This window comes from Macrobrachium nipponense, chromosome 10 (genome assembly GCF_015104395.2).
Source record: "Macrobrachium nipponense isolate FS-2020 chromosome 10, ASM1510439v2, whole genome shotgun sequence".
In the NCBI taxonomy this organism is placed as follows: domain Eukaryota; kingdom Metazoa; phylum Arthropoda; class Malacostraca; order Decapoda; family Palaemonidae; genus Macrobrachium; species Macrobrachium nipponense.
The window spans coordinates 41908448-41936429 of NC_087204.1; the positions used below are offsets into that span (position 1 = coordinate 41908448).

The 27982-nt window shown below is 39.5% G+C and overlaps 2 protein-coding genes across 3 annotated transcripts in view; both read right to left on the reverse strand.

Moving 5' to 3' along the window:
* On the reverse strand, window positions 1–23379 carry LOC135223586 (ETS homologous factor-like). The gene is made up of 3 exons (XM_064262130.1): window positions 22716–23379; window positions 5090–5168; window positions 1–3086 (listed from the first exon to the last, which is right to left on the reverse strand). Exons 1-2 carry the CDS (start codon window positions 23182–23184, stop codon window positions 5137–5139), a joined length of 501 nt encoding a protein of 166 aa, XP_064118200.1. The 5' UTR covers window positions 23185–23379; the 3' UTR covers window positions 1–3086; window positions 5090–5136.
* LOC135223583 (zinc finger and BTB domain-containing protein 14-like) overlaps window positions 23246–27982 on the reverse strand; it is a 315347-nt gene continuing 310610 nt past the window's right edge. For both annotated transcript variants that reach the window (XM_064262123.1, XM_064262121.1), the window contains one exon: window positions 23246–23382. In XM_064262123.1, the coding sequence (XP_064118193.1) occupies window positions 23366–23382 (17 nt within the window). In that variant the 3' untranslated portion in view covers window positions 23246–23365. The remainder of the gene's footprint in view (window positions 23383–27982) is intronic.

Below are 27982 nucleotides of genomic sequence, written 5' to 3' on the forward strand. Positions count from 1 at the left end.
GAGAGAGAGAGAGAGAGAGAGAGAGAGAGACTGTCAGAGCCATTTCTTTGTGATAGTACACATTTTTGACAAAACAATTAACAATCACTTAGTTTTATCTTTTCTCCTCTCTATCTCTCTCTCCACCACCCAAGCACTGATCCACAACAGTCATCTAACAACTATGTTCCTAATTCATTACTAAGATCACCATTGACACAATAAATTTTATGAAACTCACCCATTTGTCCCTCCTCTTCTAGACTGAGATTCAAACATAGGTAACCCAGTTGCGAGCTAGACATGCTATCCTTCAAGCTACATGGTTAGACAGACAGACTTTATTTGTAAGTGAAACAAATTCAAATGTAAACATACAGAACTCATCTCTAAAACTGGAGAAAGGGGAACAAACCTAAAATATATGTATTCAAGGAAAAGATGACAATATTAAGAAAGCAAAATTCAAGTACCATAACAAGCCACAAGAGGCACGAGTAACTGAATATGAAATACAATATAATACATGGAATTAACTATAACAATACTTAAGAATATTAATCTATATTCCCATAACAATGCAACATGATAACAGTAACATTAAACAAATTGAAATTACTTCAACTAAAAGTTATTTTGAATTCTAATCCTGTTCAAGTCACAGCATCTCAGGTAGAATTCAAGCAATGTCCAAATCTCCAAAAGTATTGGGCACAATTAGTAACCTTCTCAAACTATTGAAGATATTTCTTTTCAAGATTTCAGAACTTTCACTTAAAGGATCCATTGATAACAAACTTCTACCACTAATGACAAGACATATTAGGCATTTTTATTCCCCAAGCAAAAAATTAGATTTATTTTTACTTTTATCCATTCTCCTCAGATATGTCAGTTAAAAAAAGACTAACATAACCTAAAGAGCCTGAAACGGCTGATTCGGTAATAAATACTAGAAAACTTCTCAGTATAACAACAGTGCAGAACCTCATATCCAAGATTCAGCTATCAGGACACATCAGTTATCAAACCTATAGAGGACACTATAAGAACTGTTTGTAGTCACCTAATATACATAAACATTATCCATACTTATCACATAAATGAACTTCACAGAATATTTGACAAGGCTCCAGTAAAAATAATAATAATGCTAATAACAAAGTTCTAGGCAACTCTAAGCCCCAATGAGTGGCATTACTGTGCTAGTTATGTTAGCCATGTGCAACCTGCATATAATAAATAGGCTGCTAAATTATAAATGCACTGTTTTTTGCCATTCATTTATGCAAAGCATTACATGTGAATGACAATGAATACGATGGTGATATTTAGGAGAATTTGTTGATTCAGTTCTTCGTTAATTTGTTGCAATAGACAAATTGACTATGAAGGGAAAGTACTTTATTAGAAAAATTATTTTCAATTAAAAATAAATAATGACTACATATAAATAAATGCCCAACCTGTAATAAAAAGAAGAAAGACACTATACTGTGAATAAGATAGGCTGCTTATGCCTAGTTCAAGTTTTGCCCAAAATGAAAAGGAAAAAAATCTTTAACTGCTCTAACTTACTATACTGTACTTTCTTTTAGACTACAATCACAAAGAATCATTAATATGCTGGTAAGCTTCTTCCCACATCTAATATTTATCCTTAATTCTATTCAAGATAGCCTAACTGCAAAAAAAGCATTCCATATATTTAATGTACTCATTATGAAAATGTCAAAATCAGTAAGTGAAAAAGATAAATGTTTTAATCTTGATTCTTGAATATTCATCATAGGTTACCATAAACCATGTATAGTCTAGGCTAACCTGGAACATTCCACTGTGGGAGAGTGCAAATTTAGTATGAAAAACAAATTGGATGTATAGTACAGCAAGGCGATTGCTGAGTATTAATCAGTACAATGAGAAGTTCAGTTTCCCTAACTTGCTGTAATTCTGAGCTTTCTACTGTAGTCTACAGTTGAGCATTGTCAAAAATCTATAACACAGTACTAATGTACTTACACAAATATTTAGATTCATTCAAATCATTGACATACTTGGGATTTGTAAATATCAATCTCCTAATGTTCAAAATTCCTCTGACAAGATAAATATTCTTATCATAAGAATTTTGCAAAATATTTGAAGAAAGATTTCTTCACCAGTGAGAACTAATGCAAAATGCTAAGAAATAAACTATTAGAAAATGGAGAAACTAATTTTACAGATACTAAAAGTTTGAAATTTGATCAAACTCGCCATTTCTTTAATAAAACAGCTTCTTTGTTACAGGAATGAGCTGCAGTATATTCAGTTGGAGACTGGTCAGTCGCTAAGTTTTACTAACTTTTGAATGTTAGTATGATGATGATATGTATGGCTTTCAATGTACAGTACACTGTATTAACAAGGGAAAATGGTAACTTTCCAGATACTTATTTCTGTAAAAAATTACTAAAATAATTCTCTATACATGCCTATCATTAACATCCAACCTTAATCATGTGACTAGCATTTATCTTATTATTCTTCAATACTATTTATAATGCTAATGCCATATCCCTTGATAATTTCTAGCAATACAACATACACAATAAAAAATATCTGCTTTGGTTGACAGACTGATTGACTGATTTATAAGTGAAACTAGACCACACACAAAATATTATACATACATTTAATCTAAAGTATATAATGTTGGGTAAAAAATTATCACAAAATTTGCCTCTCAACTCAGTGTTAAGGTCATAATACTAAGGCTTTAATTTCACCAGTTTGCTCATTGGCTCCTAAAATATTCTGAATTTTACTCTTCGCCTACATTAAAACTAGAGTGGTTAATGTGACTACTTCCTCAATTTTGCCAATAATACATGCACTGTACAGCGTAGAAATCAATTCTACAGAAAGGAAAGTCCTACTGACCTACTAGATGCTGTGTACCTTGAAAACTTTCATACAAAAACTAAAGGCACTATGAAGTATACAACGTACCTTAATATTAGTCAACAAGCTTAAAACTAATGTCCATATGCAGCAATCATGCAGGCACGAACATTTTAGGACTTTCTACATCTTTGAACCCCCGGTCAGTATTCCACTGGTACCTGAAAATATTGAATTTATCAAAAAACTACAACAGAAACAAATAAGTGAATTTTTAACAAATAAGTGAATCTAACAAATATCAAGAGGAAAAGAGTAATAGCCCCAAGCAGTTCTCCTTAATATTTTTCAAGTTTCTGATTTAAGATATAATTAATACAGGCAGTCCCCAGTTTAAGACGGTTTTGGTTTACAACGTTCTCAGGTTACAACACTTTTCAATTATATTCATCAGAAATTATTTCCAGGTTTATGACGCACGTTCCAGGGTTATGATGCTTACAACGCCAATCTGCAGAAGAAATATGACTCCAAAAAGGCAAATTAATCAATATTGGAAGGTTTTTTCATGGAAAGTGCAATACAAATGCAGTTTACATAGTTTTAAATACGCCCAAAGCATTAAAAATAAGGTTTCCTTAGGATTTTCGACGATTTCTGGCTTACGACAATTTTCAGATTACAACGCATCTCAAGAATGGAACTCTCATCATAAACTGGGGAGACTGCCTGTAGCTAAATTTTTCTCAATAATCAAATAGAATATCCATCTCTCCCTCTCTCTACAAATGTTGTACGTACTGTACATGACTGAAATGGTGTACTTGTAGTTCACTGTGCTGTACTTAATTTGGTAAATAACTGCTTGTATTAAATATCGGTTATATTAAATATCAGTCAAGTTTATGGCTAATAATAAACTGTAACGAGATCAAGGGTTATTTTATGATTTGCAGTTTTCACAAAGAATTGATGATCTTGAACCCATACAAATTCAGGGGAACACTGCCTATAAATTATGAGTGCATTAGTTCAACCAGGTATTCACTCAAATTAACATAGCAAAATAAGAACAAAATCTATAAAGAAAAAAAAGCCTTGATATACAGCCATATTAATGAAATCATGAATGTATTTCAGTAAATTGTCAACTTTAAATAATACAGATATCAGCAATATTATCAAAGCATAATAAATATAATTCAAATGGGATACTGATAGTAAAAGAACCAAATAGACACGGGAACAGAGCTGGTTTTGAGGATGTTATGGGTAGACACGCCCAGGGAGAGAGAAACTGACGTTGCTTAACACTGTTTAAGAGGTCAAAAGATAAGCTGATAATAAACAAACAGAGAAGCTGATTCACATAATATATTTACTGTGATGAAAATTACACAGCACTTCAAAGAAAAGGGTTGTACTTTTATACCAAATGATTCTTGTCTAACACAACACAGACTAAAACAACCTAATTTAATAGTAAAGGTTGAAAAAAACAAGAAAACTGAAAAAGATATAAACAAGGTATATCAAGAAAGTGACAGGAAATACAGCATCACAAGTGGTTGGAGGAAACAGCTGAAAGAAGGCATACTGTCAACATTACAATTCAGATGTTACTAACATCATCTGCCAAATTATCATCTAAAAACAGAGCTTTCATTTGATTATATTTTTCTGTTTTATAATTGGCCTACCTCTGTAGAGAATTTGAAAATGTAACTATCCAATTTATTATAAAAATCAACAATAGTTTGTGTTTACACTAAGGGAATTTTTACTTGTAACCAAAACAAGTTGTTCATAGCCACTATGCACATTTGATCTTCACCTTACATAAGGTGCATTGTGACTATCCTTTACCTTTTTTCAGAAAAAAAAGAACCTACAAATTTCATCGAGTAGCTTTTTCTCCCTGATAAGAGGTAATTCCAGAGAGCGTTGGTACTCTGGCTCTCACCTAATCTTTTGGGACCATGTTGCAAGCCTCATGCCCTTCTTCCTGGCTGCAACATACAGCAGTTGACAAATTACCATAAACCTAATTCAGAGCCTTAGTCTATGGAGGCAACATCAGATTTACATGAGTATATGTACTTAAAATATGCTATACCTTGTTCAGGATATGAACAACTTAACAATTGAGATTGTGAATTTTTCAGGGTAAACTAATTAAGCAATAATCATTAAAATAATTTTTATATAAAATTATTATACATACCTCCTTCCACATGAGGTTACAAGTGAATCAGACAACTTTTTTAGAGTTCAGGAACCACTTTCAATGGAAGTTAGTGGAGCTGCAAAAAAAAAATATGTATTACTTTAAACTCAGCTCTATTAATGAAGCACACAAGACAATGAAATTTTGTTTAAGATCCTTTCACCAGTAGCAGCAGAGCATACCATAACTCTTACCTTTCATGCTGCAAAATAGGGAATATGATTGCAAAAATACCAAATTTGTAACTAATTTGTATTTTTCATAACTAACAACCCTGAGGTCTTAACATTAGGATTTACTAGCGCCAAGCTGGAAACCGGTAGAATTAAAATTACACTTGTGAGATCCAGGGACTATTGGCATCTATACCAGGTCACGGGGCATGTATACCCAGAATGCCCTCAGCGTCCTGTGACCCATCAGTTATATTCCTAACCCAGTTTAGACTGCTAGAGGGGTGGTTCGAGGTGGGCCTTTACCTGTTAAGATCTCAGGTTTGTTAGTTATGAAAAATACAAATTAGTTACAAATTTGGTATTTGTTCATATACGGAACAAACCTTCAGTCTTAACATTAGGATAGACTTACTTATTGGAGGGAGGTAAGTCTCTACAACTGACTGGGAGTTTGCCACCTTATCCATTTCCGAATACATTAGGGGAATTCTAAGAGAATGGAAAATGAACCTAGAACCAAAGATATAAGCGAATCTATTGGTTTCCCTCACTGGGTGCTGATACCATTCTATGGTTTACCCATTATGGGAGAGCAGAGAACCTTCCCTTCTCACACACTACTCTTGTCCCTTGTAACTGGATCCACCCTCACCCCTCTCTTCCCTATTATCTAGAGGGGTGTGTTGCTACTGAAAAGTATACCATAACCTAAGATAGCTTCACAGTATGGCTGACCACCTCACCTGCATCTAGTCCTTTCCAGCATATGACGGTACCCTCCTTCATATTGCCCGTAGTTAAAGGAGTAGGAAGATAGTAGTAAAGAAAAAAGACCAGTCACCCCATTCATTCTACTTTCATACCTTCATCTTAGACTAGACACAAACTGACCCGCCAGGGGTACTGGATGAGCTATATCACTTGTTGGGCCGCCACCACTGGGCCCAAGCAAAAACTGTCCAAGGATCTATGGGCAACGTCTTAAATAAAATGAGGTGAAAGTTGTTTGGCATTTCCACACACCAGCTTTCAGAATTCTCTCCACAGACATGTTCTTCTTAAATGCCAAAGAAGCACTCAAGCCCCTGATGTCATGAGGTCTAGCTCCCTCCTGGCTATTTGACCTCCTGTCTTCTGTCATGTAGGCATTTCTGATCGTCTCCCTTAGCCAAAACGATATTGTATTCCTGGACACTTCCTACTTGTTGCGTCCTGTACTTACGAACAACCTCCGGCACCCCGGCCTGAGGTGCCTTGTCCTTCTTAAGTACTCTCTTAGTGCCCCGTGCATCTCATCTTTGTCATTGTCTACAAAGTCTGCCAAGGAAGGTATGGCAAAGGAGTCGAATCTGCCGTCCACTATTGCTGGGTTTTGAGTCTTGGCCACGAATTCAGGAACAAACTCAAATACCATTGACCTCCAACCTCTCGAGTGCTTTATGAGATATGACAGGCCATGTAGCTCCCCCATCCTTTTGGTTGAAGCCAGGGCCAATAAGAAGACTGTCTTCAGGGTCAGGCTCCTATCTGTGGACTGCCTTAGTGGTTCGTAGGGGGGTTTTGTCAGACTACTCAGTACCATGGTCAGATCCCAATCTGGGGCTTTTAGTTCCTTTGGTGGACATGACTGTTCAAAGCTCCTCATCAGCATGGCCAACTCCCACGAAGACAAAATGTCCACCCCTTTCATTCGTAAGACTAAAGCTAGAGCAGCCCTGTACCCCTTCACTGCAGATACAGACATATGCTTTTCTGTTCTGAGATATACCAGAAAGTCTGCTAACTGCTGAATAGTGGTACCGAGTGGAGACGAGTTCCCTCTACGACACCAATCACAGTATGCCGACCACTTTCCTTGGTATACTGCGGCGTAGATGATTTTCTGATATTTCCTGCCATCCGAGTTGCTGCTTTCTGCGAAAACCCTCTCGTTCGAAGGAGATACTTGACAGTCTCCACCCGTGAAGCAATAGGGACTTCACCGACTGGTGGTACCTCTCCATGTGCGGCTGACATAGTAGGTTGCTCCATGGGGGTAACTCTCTCGGCATGTCTATTAGGAGTTCCAGTAGGTCTGGAAACCACTCTGCCTTCAGCCATTACGGAGCTACCAGGGTCATCTTGAGGTTCTGAGACCGCATTACCCTGTTCAGAACCTGAAGGATTAGACAAAATGGAGGAAATGCGTACACGTCCAGATTGTCCCAAGGGTGTTGTAGCGCATCTTCTGCTACTGCCTCTGCATCTGGGACTACCGAACAATACACTTCCAACTTTTTGTTGTACCTGGTTGCGAATAAGTCTATGATCGGCCTTTCCCACAACATGAGCATCCTGTCCACTACCTGTTGGTGCAAGGACCACTCCGTTCCCAGAATCTGATCCCTGCGGCTCAACTTGTCGGCCACTATGTTTCTTTTTCCCAGAATATATCTGGCCCTGATGTCTACCAGGGTCTCTACAGCCCTCTGATGAAGTTGAACTGTCATCACATGTAACTGCCAAAAAACTAGGCCTCCTTGTTTGTTTATATAAGCTACTACTGTGGTGTTGTCTGACATCAATACCACTGAATGTCCCTTCACTCTCTCCCTGAATTCCTGTAGAGCTAGAAATGCTGCTTTTAACTCCAGCACGTTTATATGGAGTTCTCTGTCCTCGCAACTCCATTTTGCTGACACCATCAACTCCTCCATATGGGCTCCCCAGCCTTCTAGTGACGCATCTGAGAACAGTAAGAGGTCCAGGGAGGGTTGTTGAAGGGGGACACCCACTGTCAGATTGTCGTCGTTCACCCACCACAGCAAGTCTTTCTTCACTTCTGCCGACAAAGGAATTTGCTCGTACGGGTGATCTACTATTGATGACCAAAACTCCTTCATCCTCCATTGTAGAGACCGAAAGTGTAGCCTTCCTTGTGGTACTAGCTTCTCCAGGAAAGTTAGGATTCCCAGTACTACTTGCCACTGCCTTGCTGGCTGTGTTTGTTTTCCCAGAAAGGCATTCACCACTTGTTTGCATTTCTCTATTCTTTGGTCTGTCGGAAATACTTTGGCTTCTATTGTGTCTATAACCATTCCCAGATACTCCAAACGTTGACTTGGATCCAACTGCGACTTCTCCTAATTTATCACAATACCTAGGCTGTGACAAAACTGCAGCAGGGTCGCCCTGTCCCTGAGTAATTTCTCTCTGGACTTCACTATCACCAGCCAATCGTCCAGATATCTTATTAGCCTGATCCCCTGAGCATGCGCCCATGTCGACACGAGAGTGAGCACTCTTGTAAAAACTTGAGGAGACATTGTCAATCCGAAGCACAGGACCTTGAATTCAAAAGCTTTCCCTGCAAGACTGAAGCGGAGAAATTTCCTTGAAGACTGATGGACTGGTATCTGAAAGTATGAGTCCTTCAAATCGAATGTCAGCATAAAGTCCCCGATCCTGGCTGCTTGTAGAACCATTTTTGGAGTTTCCATTTTGAAACTGGTTTTGCTTATAAACAGATTCAAAGTTGACAGGTCTATTACTGTCCTCCACTCCCCGTTGGCTTTGGGTACCAGGAAAATCCTGCTGTAGAAGCCTTTTGACGGACTATATACTTGTTCCACAGCTCCTTTTTCCGTCATCTTCTTCACTTCGTCTTGCAGAATAATGGCCTTCTGAGATTCCTGAGCATAAGCGAAGTGGGGTAATGGCTGTTCTGTCAGGGGTGGGGTTACCTCGAACGGAATCAAATACCCGACCCTGAGAACATCCACCACCCACTGCTCTGCCCGCAGTTCCTGCCACACCTTCCAGTGATTTGCCAGGCAAACCCCCACTGGTGTGGCCGAGTGATGAGAGGAGCCCATCCTATCTTCTTGAGCCTCTCCCTCTTCCCCTACACCCCCTTCCTCTGCTGTTTCTATTGTGAAAGGGCCGATGAATTAGCCTCTTTGGGGAAGAGGGTCTTGTGGCTCTATTAGGGATGTTATGTCTGACTGTCTTCTTCCGAGGTATTTGCTGTTGCCTTACCTCCAAAGGAGTAGCTTGACTGTTAGACGTTTTCCTAACTGCCTGCTGCACCAATCTATCGTTAGTGTCCATCCTTCTTCTATCTATAGCCTCTTCCAGTATGACCTCTGGCAACAGCATTTGCGACTCCAAGATATCCCCATTCCTCATCGCTAACAGGGAATCCAAATCAACAGTGCGGCTTAGTCTGGCCAACGCTGCATCTCTCCTCATTAGCAGGATATTTGCCCAAACATTGGCACTTAAGTTTGTCAGGTACGCAATCACTTTGGAACCTGATTGTGGTAATCTAATGAACAATGATTCATCCACTATCTTTCTTGTCACTTCTGAGGATGCAATCTTCGCCACTGCTGTTGACCAAAGATCTAACCAAGAAGCAGTCTGAAAGACAGAAGAAGCTGTTGCTTCTAACGTAGCAGCCCCTTGTACGTCATCGAAGGGCACTCCATTTTAACCTGATCCAAGGTTAATCCAGGCCTTAACCTTACAACATTAGGGTTCACTTGTCTTAAAGACAGCAAAAGGGACCTTCTCGGTGTTCGCTCATAATAGTTTCCTTTGCTTCATCATTGGAGGAGGAATAAATTTAAATGATCTATTAGATCTTAAGGAATTATCCCTTCCTGCAATCCTTGCGTTTACGTGTTGTAAAACAGAATCTGCATGACTCGAACAAGGCAATTCATACGACACCTTGGTATCCCTTTTCAATCCAAATACCATGTCGATTCCCGGAGGAAGCATACTGGCAGGTGTTTCTGTCTTCTCCGAAAGGTTATTGAATTGACGAATCAAATCAATCACCTCCGCATACGAGGCCAGAAACTCTTGGTTTTCTCCTTCCTCCGGCTCTAACATACTGTTCTCCACCACAGGGGATGTTGTCTCACCCCTATCCTCTGACAAACGGCCAGGAATTCCACGGCCGCCTGCCCCTACGGCTGCAGTCTCTTTGATCTCTGATGGCCGCCATTGGCTCGATCCCGAATAGTCAGTAGGGGAACGAGAACGCCTCACTCTTTCTCTGCTCACGGATCTAGAGCGAGAATCTTGTCTAGACCTCCAAGATGAAGGCTCCCTTTAAACTGATATAACTTCGTCTCTATTAGGATTGGTATCGTTTCCAAGCGTCAGAGAATTCGGCCTCGACCTTTCATCCGGATGGACAATGCCTTCCATGAACGTATCAGACGAGGTTGCCATCTCTCTATTCTTCATACTTTTAATAGGAGCCTTATCATCCTTTGTGCGTATTTTGAATGGCCTTAATGGGCGAAACTGGTCTGTGACGTCAACGCACCTGCCATATCGGTGTGTGACGTATGTTGTGACGTCACCAATCTCGTAGGGAGAGACTGTGTGGCTTCTGCTGGCAACCGCACGTTTGCTGCCAAACTACCTCCCACGTTCTGCATCGCTGTAAACATAGAATTTGATGGCGTAGCTGCGGCATTATTTCCCATAAATTGCAAGCCAGGGGGATGAGGAACATTCAGCGCTGCCGGACCCTGCTGGAACCGTGACGCCATATAATGCGCAAGCAAACCTTCCAAGGTTGGTACGCCTGGTAGGCCTAGCGCTGAGCAGTACCCACCAACCTATGCGCTTCGGGAGCCGGCGTCTGGAACAAAGATGGCGATGCTCCCCCTCTACCTGCTGGGAACAAAGGAGCGTGCATATTATGCATAAAATTACCCAAAACCCCTCCTGACGTTTCCGATAACGAATCGCTAGGAGAAACCGAAGGGGTATGGGACAAATCAAAAGTAGGTGGTGAAACATATGGAGCAGTCTGGTTTATTGCCGATACAAAAGAAGCCGGTAAGGTTTGGTCATCCAAAGATGGCGTCACCTCCTTCCTTTTGTATTGACCTTTCTCATAGAACTTTTTCCACTGTTCCACCGACCAACCCCGACAAACAGAACATGGATTAGTAATCGTACATACGTTTTCCCTGCACCTACTACACGTTGGATGAGGATCTGTCGACACCGAAGTTAGGAATCTAGAACATGGAAAGCCACTGACTCCGGGGCATTTCTTTTGTCTTCTTTTCGAAACGGCAGACGATCCCGATGGTGAGGCGAAAATCTCCATCATACCACTTATACGCTCTTACCGATCACACTCACACTAAGACCACTCGGAGAAAGAAAAAGTAATAAGAAAATTGAAAAATGAATGGATAAAAAACGGGCAAACTGAAAACCGGCTTTAAATCAGATAGACAGTAAACACGTCTTATCTTAAAGGCGGTAGGAAAATAACTGATGGGTCACAGGACGCTGAGGGCATTCTGGGTATACATGCCCCGTGACCTGGTATAGATGCCAATAGTCCCTGGATCTCCCAAGTGTAATTTTAATTCTACCGGTTTCCAGCTTGGCGCTAGTAAATCCTAATGTTAAGACCGAAGGTTTGTTCCGTATATGAACAAATTACTCTTCAAAACAAGATTTCAGGTGTTTTCTTGAAGGGGAGTGAATACCTAACAGGAAGTACTCAAAGGAATCCCTCATGACTGAAGCCATGAAATTTCCATTCCTAAAGGGGTTGCAAAACAAAGTCAAAATCATTATCCAGAAGGAAGTCAGAACTACTAAATGGCCGAGTAGGTATAAATCAAAAAGGTTCCAGCTTCTCCTTCATTCTAATCTATGATAAGGAAATTGTAAAGCTATGGAGAACTACCCCTCAAACACAAGCTTTCCAATGTGGTTTTAATTACTCTTCTATTGTTCAAAGCATCTATGAATGATGGTAGTATAGCTCACAAATTCCACAAGAGCAAAGCCCTTAAATATATGATAATTTTATGCCCTTTTGCTTTCCAAACTTTGAATATCAACAGCTAAAGAGACCTATGTGGTAACTGAGCTTCCACAACATACAGCTACATCATTTAAGGGGAGTACCCCTTTATAAAGTAAGTGCTTATAGCTACCTTATGATTGAAGGGATTTACTATTTCAAATTTTTACCACTCATTCTTCAAATAATAATGAAATTTTTCAATGAGAAAAAGTTAGACATTTAACTTCTAATAATAATGAAATTTTTCTAAGAGAAAAAGTTATAAATTTAACTTATAAGTACATTTTTTTGCATTTGAAAAAAAATCATGATGCCAAATAAAAATCACTCAAAAATCATTTTTGTTCTTTGCAAATCAAGATATATAGTTATACTACACACTGTAAAATTTTCATTGAATTTGGTTCAATCTTCTTATAAGAATTTATTTTTGAAAAAACTAAGTTTTAAGAAAATGGTAAAAGAAAAAAAAATATTCTTATTTTGCAATAACTATGAAACTATTAGTTAGAGGCCTGATTTTTGCACTGAAACTATTCTGTCATATAAGAAATAGGCCATGATATTTATAATAAAATCCAATGAATACAACTTTGCTCTCTCTCAATTTATATAATACCTAAAATTTGCATCAATGGAGAGTGCCATCATAGGCCCACTCTAAATGACTTATACATTATGACTGAAGGTTATTTCCTTCTAACTTTTACCACTGATTCTACAAATAATACTGAATAGACATTAGCATTTAGTTTTGGAAAAGAAAACTTCTCAGGAAACGACAAAAGAGCAATATGTATTCATGGACTCAAAAACAAAAAAATAAAAATATTAGAATCTGAAGGTTCAGTAAGCCATTTTTTCAATTAATAAAATTTACAATAAAATCCAATGAATAGAACTATGCTCTCTCTTGATTTATATGTTACCTAAAATCAGCGTTTATGGAGAGTGCCAACATCATAAGGCCCCATTCTATAAAGCAAATGACTTATACCTAATAACAGGAGGTTATTTCCTTCTAACTTTTACCACTGATTTTGCAAATAACACTGAATATACACAAGTCTTCTTTCAGTTTTCTTTGAGATTGAAGGATTTAGTATTAAAAAAAAAAAAAAAAAAAAAGTTCTTAGGGAACAGCAAAAGAGTAACACTTCTGGACTCAAAACCAAGAAAATCAAAAATATTTTGATTCTGTAAGTTCAGTTATCTCTATAAGCCATCTTTGCTATTACACTAACTCTAGAGAAAATGGTATACATAAGGGAAACAATAATTTTTTAATAAATCTCATTTTCAATTTTGTTTTCCATGCTTTTTTTTCTTTTCTTGACAATTTTTTGCTCACAGTTCCATAAAAATGAACAAAGTTGTCCATGAACCAATCTAAATATTCTTTTATAACAATGACATTTCTAGATGTTTATTTATCTAAATATTCTTTTATAACTATAATATTTCTAGATGTTTATTTATCGTACAACAATCCAAAATTGTGTATACAGACTTAATCCAATGTAGAATCATTCATAGAGTGATGTTTTTACAAGTCTTTTTTTTCATTCACAGTGCCGTACAAGCAATGAACAAAATTGTCCGTGAACCAATCTAAAATGACAAATTTTCCAAGACAATTTGTATTTTTCATAACTATAAACCTGAGGTCTTAACAATAGGATCATTTCCAGCGCCTAGCTGGATCCAGTTAAATCACAGATGAAAAGCAAGAAATCTTGCGAGATCTAAACAATCTTTTATAGCAATAACGTTATGTATGCATTAAACTGTGCAAAACAGTCCATAACTCTTTTGGACCTATCTTGGATGATTGACAGACTTTTTACAATTCTTTTTACGATTTGTGGTTCAGTGCCATACAAGCGATGAAAAATATTGTCAATACACCAATCTATAAACATAATTTTAATCATTATTGCTTCAGGATATTTATTTAAACATAAAACAGTTGAAAACTGTTAATAAAAAAATTTTTATAAGTCCTTGAAATTCGGCAGTCAGCGCACTCCTTAAATGAAATTTCAGTCATCCAAATGCTAACCCTCACCCAAACCTTTCATTATTCTTTGGTCCTATGAATCAGTTTCTGGTACACTTCATTGACCACTGATACTGATCCTCAATCCCAGTAAGCTCTATCAGTCATATATCAATCTTTAACATAGGCCTACTATCAGTGCTGGATACTACTTGGATGTACGCTGCTACTCCACTTTTCTGTGGGGATAGGTCCCAAAAAATACAAAATCCACAGAAATGCAAAAGTCCCTCTAAAAATGTTTACAGTGAACCCCCACTGTATTCGCGTTCTTCGGATTCGCGGACTCACACATTCGCAGATTTCTCTTGGGAACGTTTCCTTGACTTATTTGTGGACAATTCGCACATTCGCGGTATTTTTCTATGAGAAATATCCACAAATCTGTTTTTTTATCAATTTCATCATAAAATGCACTTTTTGTAATAAAACTATTAAAAAACCAAGTATGAACATTTTGAGTGGGTTTTTCTTGAGTTTTAACTAACAAAATAGGCTGTTTTTATCATTTTTATAGGGGTTCCAAACATTCGCATGTACTAACTATTCATGGGGGTCTGGTATGCATCCACCACGAATACAGGGGGACCACTGTATAACTGGCTTATACGTAACTCCCAAATACCCCGGACCCCTTCAACTAAAATGCTTATAACTCCCGTCTTTAACAGTTCACTGCTTAATTTTACAGCTCAAACAAAAATGAAGTTTTCATAATAAAACTGGTATTGTAATACTTACCTGAACACCTGAATTAGCACTGGTCACTGACCAGTCCGAACTATATCCCCACATATTTACCCACTAAGTGGGTAATCTTAACTGTCAGTGTTACAAACACTGCAGGTAAAATCTAATCAAATGAGTTACCTGTGTTACTGTTGGCAACGCTGCCGGTAACACAACGCTGCCGCAAATACCGGCCACCGGCCACCAGAGGCCTGTCTCCTCAATTGAATCATTCACTATCAAACTGAAGTGGGGAGGAGGGTGGGAATCATTCAGGTGTTCAGGTAAGTATTACAATACCAGTTTTATTATGAAAAACTTCATATTGCAATACACTCCCTGAACACCTGAATTAGCCCGATTAACAACATTTACTCGGAGGTGGGATCAATCTAATTCAGCCTGACCTGTCCACTTATAAACAACCTACCATGTATAAAAACATGTATCCTCACCTATACTCTGTTTTTTTTCATCTGTCCATCCGCCTGTGGTGTTTTTGTATGGTAACACTGTGTCCCGGTCTTTAGATAGTTACATTCAGCTTACATTCAACAATTATAATAATATCCTATTTCGAATATTAACGGTATAATTCGCATACAGTAAATTATTAAAACACTTTTCAGTTACAAATGTACACCGAGATATCCTTTTATTTACCTCAAACTTACAATTAGCGTAACTATCTAAAGCCCGGGACGCAGTGTTACCATACAAAAACCCCACAGGCAGATGGACAGATGAAAAAAACAAGAGTATAGTTATCTAACTCGGAGGTGAGGATGTTGCAAAGAAAGTACTTCAAACATAACATCAGTGTTGAGTCTAAGGTACCGTAAAAGTCAGAAGTACCTCCCATGTGATAAGCTATACTTCTCATTCATGGGGGTAAAAACAAATCTCCTCACCTGGTTGTCCAGCTCACTAGGTGAGGATGTTTGCAAACAAAGTACTTCAACATCGGTGTTGAGTCTAAGGTACTGTCTGAGTCAGAAGTAACTCCCATGTGATAAGCTATACTTCTTATTCATGGAGGTAAAAACAAATCTCCTCACCTGGTTGTCCAGCTCAGTAGGTGAGGATGCTTGCAGAGGAAGTACCATACAGTTGGTGTCGAGTCCAAGGTACCGCCTTAGTCTGAAGAACCTCCCATGTGGTATTCTATACCTCTCATGTATGGAGGGGAAATGGTGAACCTCCCATGTGGCTATCTAGCCTCTCATGTATGGAGGAGAAGTTGAGTGTGCCAGGACCTTCAGTTCTCTACTGCTCACTGATGTAAATGACTTGTGCTGAAGAAGTTGTAGTTATTCCAACATGACCATTGGGATCTGCCTAACCTCAAGGGCCTAAGGAACAATACACTCAGTCTAAGCTTGACCAACAGAAACACTAGAGTTCATTAGACTATCACTGCCTCCCTAAATTTCTAACCCTACAGTTCATTTAGACTATCACTGCCTCCCTAAATTCTAACACCCTAAAGTTCACTTAGACTATCACTGCCTCCCTAAACTTCTAACACCCTTACTCTACCAAGCCAACTATAAAACTGAGTTACCGCAATGACAGGACCCTGCGAGTAACCTCTCTGAAGAAACTGAAATTCCCTAAGGTACGGTGTGAAAAACCACACCAACTCTCAAATAACCACCTACACGATCGCCGACACCAAAACATTCCTCCGGAAGCCAAAGGGTAGCCCCTCCACGATACTTTGCGCCCTTGGATTGACTAAGAACCCCTTCTTATGAATGTCCGGATAGCGCTGAGGCAATGATTTAACAAGAAGTCCCTCCTCACCTTGACAAAAACATAGTATAACCATAAGAAATGTTAGTCTGGTATGCAAACCCCCTCGAAACCAAAGTGAAGAGGTTATCAAACAGTCCAGGCTCAGGGAAACACCCATCAACTCTCACCACATCCACACAGAGTGGGACAAGGCCTCCCACTGGCTGTGAAAGGTGTCTTCCAAATACGAGCCTCATGATCCGTAACCCCTACCACACGAATCAATAAAGGAATCCAATAGAGAAAAGCCTCAACTGACTTGTAAACCGGAAGTCGGACTCCGGCAGAGGAGTTACCCGCTACCTCATACAGAAAGTGATGCTAGATTAAGTCCTTCCCCAAAAACTGTCCAACTCGCCAAACCCAGATAAGCCTACTTGATGTTTGAGACTGTTAGTTTGGTTGAATACAACGTATCAAACATTACTTGAATCAACTGTGAGATTCCTCCAGAGCCTGGAATGCAGAAAGAGAGAATGGAAAAAGTCCACAATCCGTTATACTCGCTTCCTTCGCCAGAGAAACAAAAACCCACAACTAGCAAACGAGTCTCTCTTCAAAGGTATCTATCCTCTGTCAGACCTGTCCGGCCACAGCAGAACAGGAAAAAAAGAAAGGCCGAACCCTCACAAGAGCAGCACTCAAGAACCCGGAACCTACTACACCTGGCTGCTCAATACCAAACGACATACAAGATCCCATCATATCTGAGCCTACCGATCTGACCGCTGTCCACCCCCTCACAAGAGCTAACTGTCACCAGTTCCGCAAAACCTGTAAGAGTTAGTCATTCGACTGCGCATACCCTCACTACACAGTGACAATAACGTTACACCTGAGCCGAATATACCTTGGCGATGAATGCCCAACCCTGCGAGTCACTCCCACACTGTTGCGCCAAACGTGTACCAAACAAGACGATGACCTAACCTTGAACCAGTCTCACTTGACCGCGAAACTTCGCACTCACCAGTGACTATGACATGAGACCGGGCCGACTACAATAAGCGAGCAACACCCCCTAAGAGCGAAGAGGTCGCAAAACGCGATCCAACTAACCCCCATTACCAATACTAAACCTGGACTGGAGTCCGGAGCAAGTGAGGGAAGGAAGTACTCCCAGTAGACACGGAATCAAGGTCGAACCCACCTTGAAACCCCTTAAAGTGGAACAGAAAAGCAGCAGGAAAAAGTTGGGAAAATAAGCAGAAGGAGAGAGAGAAGTCACTACTAGTAACCACCGGAGCACCTAACGCCGACATTGTGCAGGTGGAGAACCAACTGTGCGGTACACAGTGCTTTAATGACAGGTTACAAACTGTGGAACCAATGGGAGCCACAGAAGGAAATTACCAGCTACCCTAAGAAAGGGGGCCGAGGGCACAAAAAGTGCTAACTATGATGCAGACGAACTGCCAACGGCCGTAGCCCCCCAGCAATTACCGCGGTAAGCACGTTACGTCTCACACACCTAAGGTATATAAATGGGAACGAAGAAGGAAGATTACTAACTACCCTATGAAACGAGTGGGTGATGACACAACCGGTATTGATGCAGTCAACGATGGCGCAGATGAATCTCCAACTGCCGTATCCCCCGCAAGAACTACGGAGGACACATTATGTCTAAATACAAGTAAGGATGAAAATATGGAGTTGCGGATACTGCCTTGAAGCATCAACACCAGCAGCCTGAGAACTAGAGGACCCGTGGAAGGTGTTACGAAGGCAGCCCCTCCAAAATTACTTCCTTTAACCCCAAGGAGAGAGAGAGAGAGAGAGAGAGAGAGAGAGAGAGAGAGAGAGAGAGAGAGAGAGAGAGAGAGAGAGGTTGAAATCCCCAAATTTCAGGATGAAACGATGAAAACTGGCTCTGCTGTGTTATTAACAAAGAAAACAGGATGAGCGAGAAGACTTCGAAGCGACATCCGAAGAATGACCAGATAAAGAAGATTGTGTAAACTCATTTATAAGTTTTAACAGAAAAACTGGGCGAGAGAGAAAACTAGACCAACTCTGTTCCCCACGATAATCTGACAAACATTAGAAAATCAGGAAAATTATTCAAGACGTGATCGTGAATACAGTCCGTATTGAAGCTACAGTAATTGAATTGCGTTAATTCAATTTTATGATGGGGTTAGTAATTAAAATCGGCATTACATTGCAAATAAGTCTTCCTGTATCTCTCTCGCAGCTGGCGTAGGCAGCAGCATGCAGTCAGACAGCGAGATTGTTGGGTTTAAAATAGAATTTAGGCCAAAGGCCGAGTATTGGGACCTATAAGGTCATTTAGCGTTGAAAGGAAATTGACAGAAAAGTGTTTGAAAAAAGTGTAACAGGAAGAAAAACCCTCTCTGTTGCACAATGAATCAAGTGTTAGGAGGGGGTAGAATAGGATGAATAGAGAGAATATGAAATCAGGAAAGTAAAAGAGAGAGAGAGAGAGGAGAGAGATAGAGAGAGCAGAGAGAGGAGAGGAGAGAGAGCGAGAGAGAGCGAGAGAGAGAGATTTAGAGAGGACGAGAGAGAGAGAGAGAGAGAATTACAATCGTCTAATATCTCCATCTCCATAAATTTGCACCCTCTTCTAAGTTAAAACGTATTATCTTAATGATAATATATACTCGTATAACTGCGTACAGCTATGAACAACCGAACGAGAACTTGTTGCTAATACGATCGAATCCGATAGCAACATCATTTTATTGTATTGATCCGGGTGCGACAGTAATCGAATCTGATAGCAACATCCGTCTATTGTATTCATCCGCATGCGACAGTAATTACTGTATTCGTGTTACAAATGTAGCTGACGCTGATAAGGCAATATTACGTGCATCAGCAACCTGGATAGCAGTCCCAAGCTTTTGTATGAATTCAAATGCAGCTGTGGTAAAAGAAACTAATAGCATGAAAGAGCTCATTTACTGTTATTTCACGCCGACAAAAGATTAATAAAGTAAGGTTCGTAATACCTATGAAAACGAGTGAAAACGAACGGCATCGCTGAATTTTACGCAATCTAACCTGAGGGAAAAACTAGCTTCCAATGAGACGTATTAGTCAAATTTTGGCCTTAAATTACATTGTAAGACGAACAATATGACTGTTCCATATAAGTTAAGTATCCAGATATTCATTCATGCTAACTAGGAACAAAAACATTAGCCGAGACCAAGTGATATGGTTGAATTTGGAGCCAAGGAAATAGTCTAGCCGGCATCATTGTCTGTCTAAGCCACGCTTCCTTACAACAGTGCTGTTTTGACGACAAGCTTGTGTAATTGTAATTTAATTGAAAAGTAATCAATTACATATTTTAAGGTAATTAAATATAACTTTATTAGGCCTAATATTAATTTCAGTTGTCACAGTAATTTGATAATACAACTGGTAATTATTTTTGTAACTGTAATTGACATAAGCACAATGTAATTACTGACGGCAATTAGTCTGTTAAACGGATGAAGACATCATACAAACGAATTCCTTATACAGTATCTGATATCTGATTATATGACACAAGATACCATTATTGACTACATTAAATGTCAACATAGTTGAAAACACGTCTCCTTCAAGACGAAAAACTGGCAAAAGTGAGGAAGAGTTGTTATGTTAGTCATGCTAGCCAATCAGGACAAGAATGAGTTGGATACGGCGATGCAAACTCGTATTCGCCATCAGCTGATTTCAGAGCGAGAATGACTGCCGAGTTAGTATTTATACTACTTTAATATGATGATACATATAATACACTTATAGTGCTTTAGTCGGACAGAATCTGATCTTCATTCCTGTTCGATTACATTCATTTTTAATTATCCTAAGATCAGATTCTCGTTTGTGTTCAATTTACACCTGTACTGAATTATCTGAAGTCAGAATGCCTTGAGCCTACAGCGTTAGCCACTATAAAAATTACTCTACCGATATGTAGTACAGCAAAAACTTTAGGCTAAGCTACTGTATATGCATACGATATATCATCGTGAACACAAGGCTAGCCATAGTTAATTTTATTCGATTTCTCTACATACTGAATTATCATAGGTCAATATGCACTGAACAAAGAATTAGTTGATATTAACAATTACCATATTGTATAAGTAGAGGAAAAGAACCTTTAAGACGAAGGAGCAGTATTCAACCCTTCAGAACCCGACAGACCCGAAACCAGATCTGAACGACCAACCATGGCCTAAAAAGCTTCTGATGCAAGGAACTCAAAGCAGGAAAAACCCAAAGAAGCTCTAAGGACACTGTCCCTCTATAAACTACCACTTATAATAGAAAACCGACCCGAAGAAGCCTGCACTTCTCTTCCTAAACACTATGTAGCCTATTATCCCTACTCGTCCATATCTGACCTAAATTTTCATCATCCTGAGAACTTACGCATCGAGGGAAGGGGAAATCTGCTGCCAACACTGCCTGCTCCGCGCTGGGGGGGTCAGCAGAACCTATCCACTCGGAGGCTTGCAGTTCTCCATTACCCCCAGCACCCGTTAGGGCTGGTTCTGGAACAAGCAGGGGGGCTGAAAAAGAATGATTAGAATCAACTATACTACTACTACCACTATCTCTATTTTGGTAATATTATTCGTCAGGCTAGAAATATGCTAAACATACTAGATGATAACCTGTCCACTAATTTCTTGAATAACTAACTCTAATGTTTCCTTGTTCCTTGTCTCCTGACCAAGACAAACATCTCTGACTGGTATTGCACTGAACCTTCCTACACGAAATAACGAAAAGAACGTCGACCATGTGTGAGGGTACTCATCCTACGCTTGCAGGGCGTGCAGCCAATGAGCACCAACATGTCCAGCAGTAGAAGGCTCGATCGTCGAACTGTAGATGAAGTAGAAGCAGAGGCGTTTGCAGACGGCGACGACATTTATTTTAGAGCTGATGGGCACCAACATGTCTAGCAGTAAAAGGCTCGATCGTCGAACTGTAGATGAAGCAGAAGCAGAGGCGTTTGCAGACAGCGACGACGTTTATTTTTTACCTTATCCATAGTGAGTACAAAGTAACTATCCAAAGTCAAATGAGTGGGGTCGGGCTAAATGACCAAAAGTTCGCCTGATGTGGGACTAATCCGCACAGCATGGCGAACAAGAAACAATTGAGGAGACAGGCCTCTGGTGGCCGGTGGCCGGTATTTGCGGCAGCGTTGCCAACAGTAACACAGGTAACTCATTTGATTAGATTTTACCTGCAGTGTTTGTAACACTGACAGTTAAAATTACCCACTTAGTGGGTAAATATGTGGGGATATAGTTCGGGCTGTCAGTGACCAGGGCTAATTCAGGTGTTCAGGGAGTGTATTGAAATGTATACCTTAAATCATTATATACTAAAACAATTTAATATTTAAAACAAAAATACACCTCAAACCATCATCCCAAAACACACTAAATTTATCTTAAATTACCATTTCACAACCGTTAATCTAAAGTACATATGCCCCCCCGCCCTTCTCTCTCTCTCTCTCTCTCTCTCTCTCTCTCTCTCTCTCTCGTCTCTCTCTCTCTCTCTCTCTCTCTCTCAAAAAAACTCTCTTCTTCTCGAAAAAAGCGTATCAGTGATAATTTTAGATACGGCCCCCAAAATATCATGAATTAGTTAAAGTTTCCCCCACAGAAAAGCGAATGATGTATACCATAAAAATGTGACAAAGTGCCTCTTTGCCATTAATCTTCAGTCTCTGTCTCAGTGTCCTTGGTATCAGTTTGGTATACAAATGTGTTGTTATTCTACTTTGAGATCCCTTACTATCCAACAGAGATGATCCAACTGAAACATTTCATACAATGAACTTGCAAAAAAAGTGAAGGAATTGCCATTTACATGAATATACTATACGTGAATTCAGTGATGGACTATTCTCCAAGATCTTGGTAGAATGATTTATCATGAAAAGTTTGTACCTTTGCATGAACACTCTACATGATGCATACATTTAAAAACTTATAAGCCATAATGATGAAATTACTTTTTGCCTTGTATACATACCTGGAACTGGTTCAGAGACTGAACTATATTTTCTCAGTAGTGCTAGTGCTTTTTTCCCAAATTTGTACACCAGATTTCTTTCCGATACTGGATGAAGAGCTCCTGTGGCATAATGGTACCTTAATCCTCTTGCAAAATTCTCATAACTAAGGCATTCATTAGCATGTTTTGAAGCCCTTCTGCCCCACTGTTGTGCTATAATGGCTGGACGAACTAAGCGAAATGTTCCTGATTCCTCATCCTCCCAACGGATAAGTGTAGGATTTGTTGAGGGATCTTTGATGAGTCTAACAAGAAATTCCCAAGACTTTGGTCCACGATGACGCCTTCGGCGAACAGATACTTTTTCAAGTAAATGTTCTCTATTTACTTCCTCCGACTGTTCTGGTGAATTTCTTTGTCCACTAAGATTGAGAGGAGATTCACTTGCATTCATATGTTCTAGTACCTCTGATGATCTGGAAGACATAGCAACTGGTTGCGTATTCTCCTCAACAACAGCTCTTACACTTGGATTATAAACTTGAAATCCTGTTAACTGTCTTATCACTGTGCATGACTGATATGTAGGTGGAGCTTCAACCAAAAGATGAGTGCTGTGAGGTCCTCGATCACGAGATTCTCGTATGGCCACAGGTTGGGGACTTCTTTCAGCAATATCCCCTCCCTGAAAAAGACATCCTTGGTAATTGTTTTCAGCCATCCAACTATTCATAAAGAAGTTTATAACAGCTACCAAAATACATAGAAGTAAACATAACTATTCATATAGAAATTTATTATAGTTACCAAAAGACATACATGCATAATGTCAGAAATTCCTTCACTACCATTACCCTTTGAAAAATAAGGTCATTAAATCAAACTAGTAATGAAAATTTAGTTCTAAGAAAATAAAAAAAGTGAAGACATTAAAGAGAAAATTTGTTTAGCACTTACAAATCTGGTGATAAAAATGCTCTTATAAGACATTCTGGTGATCCAAAACAACTAATTCTGTTCATAATAAGTAAAACCTATAAAAGGAACAGTACTACTGATAAGATAATGTATGGGTAAACATTCTAACCTCCTGTTAGGATTTTTGGGAACTACAACTTCATTCCTCTCAGATAATTAAATGAGTGCAGAGACATTTATCAAATACTATTTACATAGCAAGCAGACCATCTTATTATCATTATTATTATTAGCTCAGGCAAAGAAGCTGGGCTGAGTTAGTTTCCACCTTTGGCTGTCTGTGGTTTAAAATACTATACCCCTCTAGTCCATAACTCATCATAGACTACAGGTTTAACTAGCTTATCAGCAACAGAGGTAAGGGACAAATCAATATCTAGTGACTAAACACACACATGCATCAGCATTCCAAGACTCTTCTTCACTTAAGTGAGACCTAGGGGAGCATAGCTATAACTAAAGAGTCCCCCATATCTTCCAGCCTACACACAAAGATTAAGTACTATGGCTGTGTGCCCAGACAATCTATTATAGTCTGAGCAAGGCTTGAACTTGGGACCCACAGTGAGAAACCCACTCAAGTTCAGCTCACTCATTATAAAATACACTGAAGTTATTGTCTCAGAATTCATGCTTCAAAAGGGGCAACACATAATTGTTAGTTTTATTTAAGTAACATACCCAGTAATTACAGCAGTAGTTTCTACTCAACAGCAGCTTGAATTTTTGAAATTTGCAATAGTAATACAGTGGTACCTCGAGATATGAAATTAATCCGTTCCGAGGCGGCCTTCGTATAATGAGTTTTTCTTAACTTGGAACACATTTTACATGTAAAATGGCTAATCCGTTCCAAGCCCTCCAAAAACACCCCAGTAAATTATATTTCCAGGCCTAAAAAACATGTTCTAGGGTTACGACGCCGATCAGACGGAAGAAATATGATTCCAAAAAGGCAAAATACTGTATATACTTGAGTAATATTCAACTGCATGTAATGTTCAACCCCATTTTTACTGCATATATTAGGACTTTAGCATATGTCCCTTAGCAATAAGCCTAGCCTATGTTAGCGGTTGCTACTGTAGCCTAGTCATGATTCTGACTTCTAAACCTAAGAGCTAAAAGCTTAGAATATGCCAATAAAATGTATAAATAATCAGTATGTACTCATTTCAAATAATTATTAATTAATCATTAACTATAATACACAAACAAACAAAAAACAAACCTTCCAATCGATTGTTTACATTCAGCTCTTACCCGTCTTACGAGTATCGAACGAGCGCCAAGCAATCATTTTTCCTAGCACACAGTAAGCCATAAATTGTCATTAGTATCTCTCTTCAACTAATGAAACTACCAAACAGTATAATAACCATTCATTTCTATTCTTTATTCTATCTTTACCTAATGGAGATACCAAGTTACTGACAGCTATAATGAAACATACGTATACGTAACGTAATAATAAAACAGAAGAGGAATTCTAAAAAATACGTATTTGTTGGCAGTCTGATTTATTTTATATTTTATGATATCTAATTCACAATTTTTTTATTAAATGTATTGCATGTACTCATTTCAAATATTAATTATTAAGTAACCATTAACTATAATAAACAAAAAAAAGCTTCCAAACGTCTGTTTACATCCAGCACTTATGAGTATCGAACGATCGCTAAGCAATCACTTTACACAGTAAGCCATAAATTTTCATTATCTCTCTTCAACTACTGAAACTACCAAACAGTATAATAACCATTCATTTCTATTCTTTATTCTATCTTTACCTAATGTTTTTTTTATTAAATGTATTGCATGAATAAGTTTTTCAATTTACAGCAACCTTTTACCAATAGAAAATACTTAAAGCACAAGGGGTAGATGCTGACCAATGGGAGAGCAGGACCTTATGGGGTGACTAGCATCAGGAACCAATGGGAGAGCGGGAGGATGGTGGCGAGTTTACTCAGTTGGCGGCGCGGGAGTTTTAAAATTGTTCTCGGTGGTCCGGGCGAATCTCGGGACTTTACAGCAATAACCTTTCGTATCTTGAAAACTTTTCGTATGTAGAGCAGTAAAATTTTTCGTCTTTGCTTTCGTAACTTGGATTTTTCGTAAGTTGAGCCTTTCGTATCTCGAGGTACTACTGTACTCTTCTTCTATCTGAGTAGGTGACTAGGCCCTGCCCACTTTCTGAGGAGAAGAACAACTCATGAAAAGAGGTTCAATTTGTTTCTGCCATCCTAGAGCTCACACAGTTGTATGAGTGCAGCTTGTTTTTGGAATTTGTCATATTCATATAAGCTTCCTGTTTCAGTGATGTATTCTGAACTGATTGCCTTCGTCACTAATATTATTTGTTGTTTTGTTGTTAATTTTGACTTTTTCTGTCTGATTTTTACGATTGTTTGTGAGATTGGAGTGTCGACCGGCTTTCCTCTTAGCGAAAATTGCTGATCGACAATATAGTTGTCCGGTAGTTCCTTATGAGAATCACCATTGGGCTGTTTCTGCTAAGTGTTCACCTTGGAGATTTTCAGTATCTTTTTGTTTGTATTACCTATAATGCCTTATTTTTTAGTTTTTGATTATGTCAAACTCTAGCTCATCTAGTTTTCGGTACTGAAGCAAAGACTACAATACACAATACCAGGGTAACTAAAGCTTCATACGATGCTCATACTATTTGGACTTCTTGCAATGGACAGGTCTGCTCAATTGATCTTACGTGTAGCGAGTGTGAAAGTTGGAATGAGAAAACGGAAGAATTTAGCTTCTCCCCTAGCTAAGCTAGAAAGGGATAGAAAGAGAAAAGTGGCCACTACAGCCGAGAGTAGTTTTGGGTGGTAACTTGACTCCCAAAACAGTAAGTATTGACGTATCCATCATTGCCTCACATATTACTAATGTGCCTTTTGTGCCAAGCCCTCAAGCTCCATACTCACCTGACTCCCGTGCTTCCGAACACAATTGCTTCACCAGTCTAGAGAACAGGTTTGACCAAGAATTTTGTCTAATGGTAAGTACACTGACCCAACCCCGGAATGTGTGTGTTTTCTGATGAAAAAGTTCAGTGATAAAAGTGCCAGGGAAGTGATTGTGGAGCAGGTGGCTACCAATCCCACCAACTCTCCAATGCAAAGATCACTGCCAGACTACCCTAAACCTGGGAGGAGGTATACTGAAGGCCCAAGGGAGGTTGGTGGGATATGTCCAAGGGCAGTTGCCCCATCGGTCGAACCTGTTGTGTCCCAGGCTGCGGCAGAGGGCCTTTGAAGAGGCATCTCAGATGTCCACCGTCTCTCCTTGAGCCCAAGAATGCCCAGCCCAGATTTGAGGTGCCAGTGGCATTTCTCAAAGGAGTCTCGCCCCCTGAAGAGACATTCTTCTTGTTTGGAGCAGTCTCCACTCCCCTGCAAAAGGCCTAAAGAGCCTTCCCAGAGCCCTCAAGCATCTTGCAACTTTTGGAATGGCCCAAAGCAGCTGTCTTTAGATCATGTCACCTAACTGCCCAGTCACGCCCAAGTGCACCAACTTCCTTTTAAGAGATCAGCACCAATTCCTTCGGTTGCGAATGAGGGGGTGGATCCTTCTCTAGTGCCAATTCAGTGCCAGCTCAAGTGTGTTTTAGATCTTTTGAAGAAACTTCTTCCATCAAAAACGCGCTCAGACCCTTCGCCTGCGCAGTTACCACTGAAGAAGAGGAGGCTCCGGTGGTGCTGCAGTCAATTTTTCCTATGGATAACCCATCTGACCACTCCCAATTCCCAAAGATGGTTCTCTCTTCATCTGCTAGGAAGGCCCTGGATGACATGGATCTCTGGCTTTTGGAGAAGAGGAATCAAGGGAAACCTTCTCTGTGTTCCACCTTCGCACCTGTGCAAGAGGTATTATCAGTCGTACTCTACCAGAGAAGCCCCTTCCTTGGGAGTGGCTGCCACCTCACAAGGAGACTTCCCAAGACTGATAGATTCAGCATGCAGGTCTGCCTTTGCTGCAGCTTAAGTGATGTTTTCCAGTATGGAAATTGACCTATTATTGAAGAATCTTTTCAAGACTTTGGAGGTTCTAAGTTTCCCTGACTGGTCAGTGGGAGTTTTAGTGAAAAGGATCCAGGATTTTCCCCCCTTCTCTGAAGAGTTTTCTTCACATTGGCTCAGTGTTATTTATTAGATGTGCTTCGTAGGAATTGGTCTCTTTTCGTCATGGGGATTTTGAAGAAAGGGGAGCTCTGGTGTTCATTCACCTCCAAGAGTGTCACTACTGCTTCTCATAAGTCAGCTCTCTTTTCTCCCCCTTGA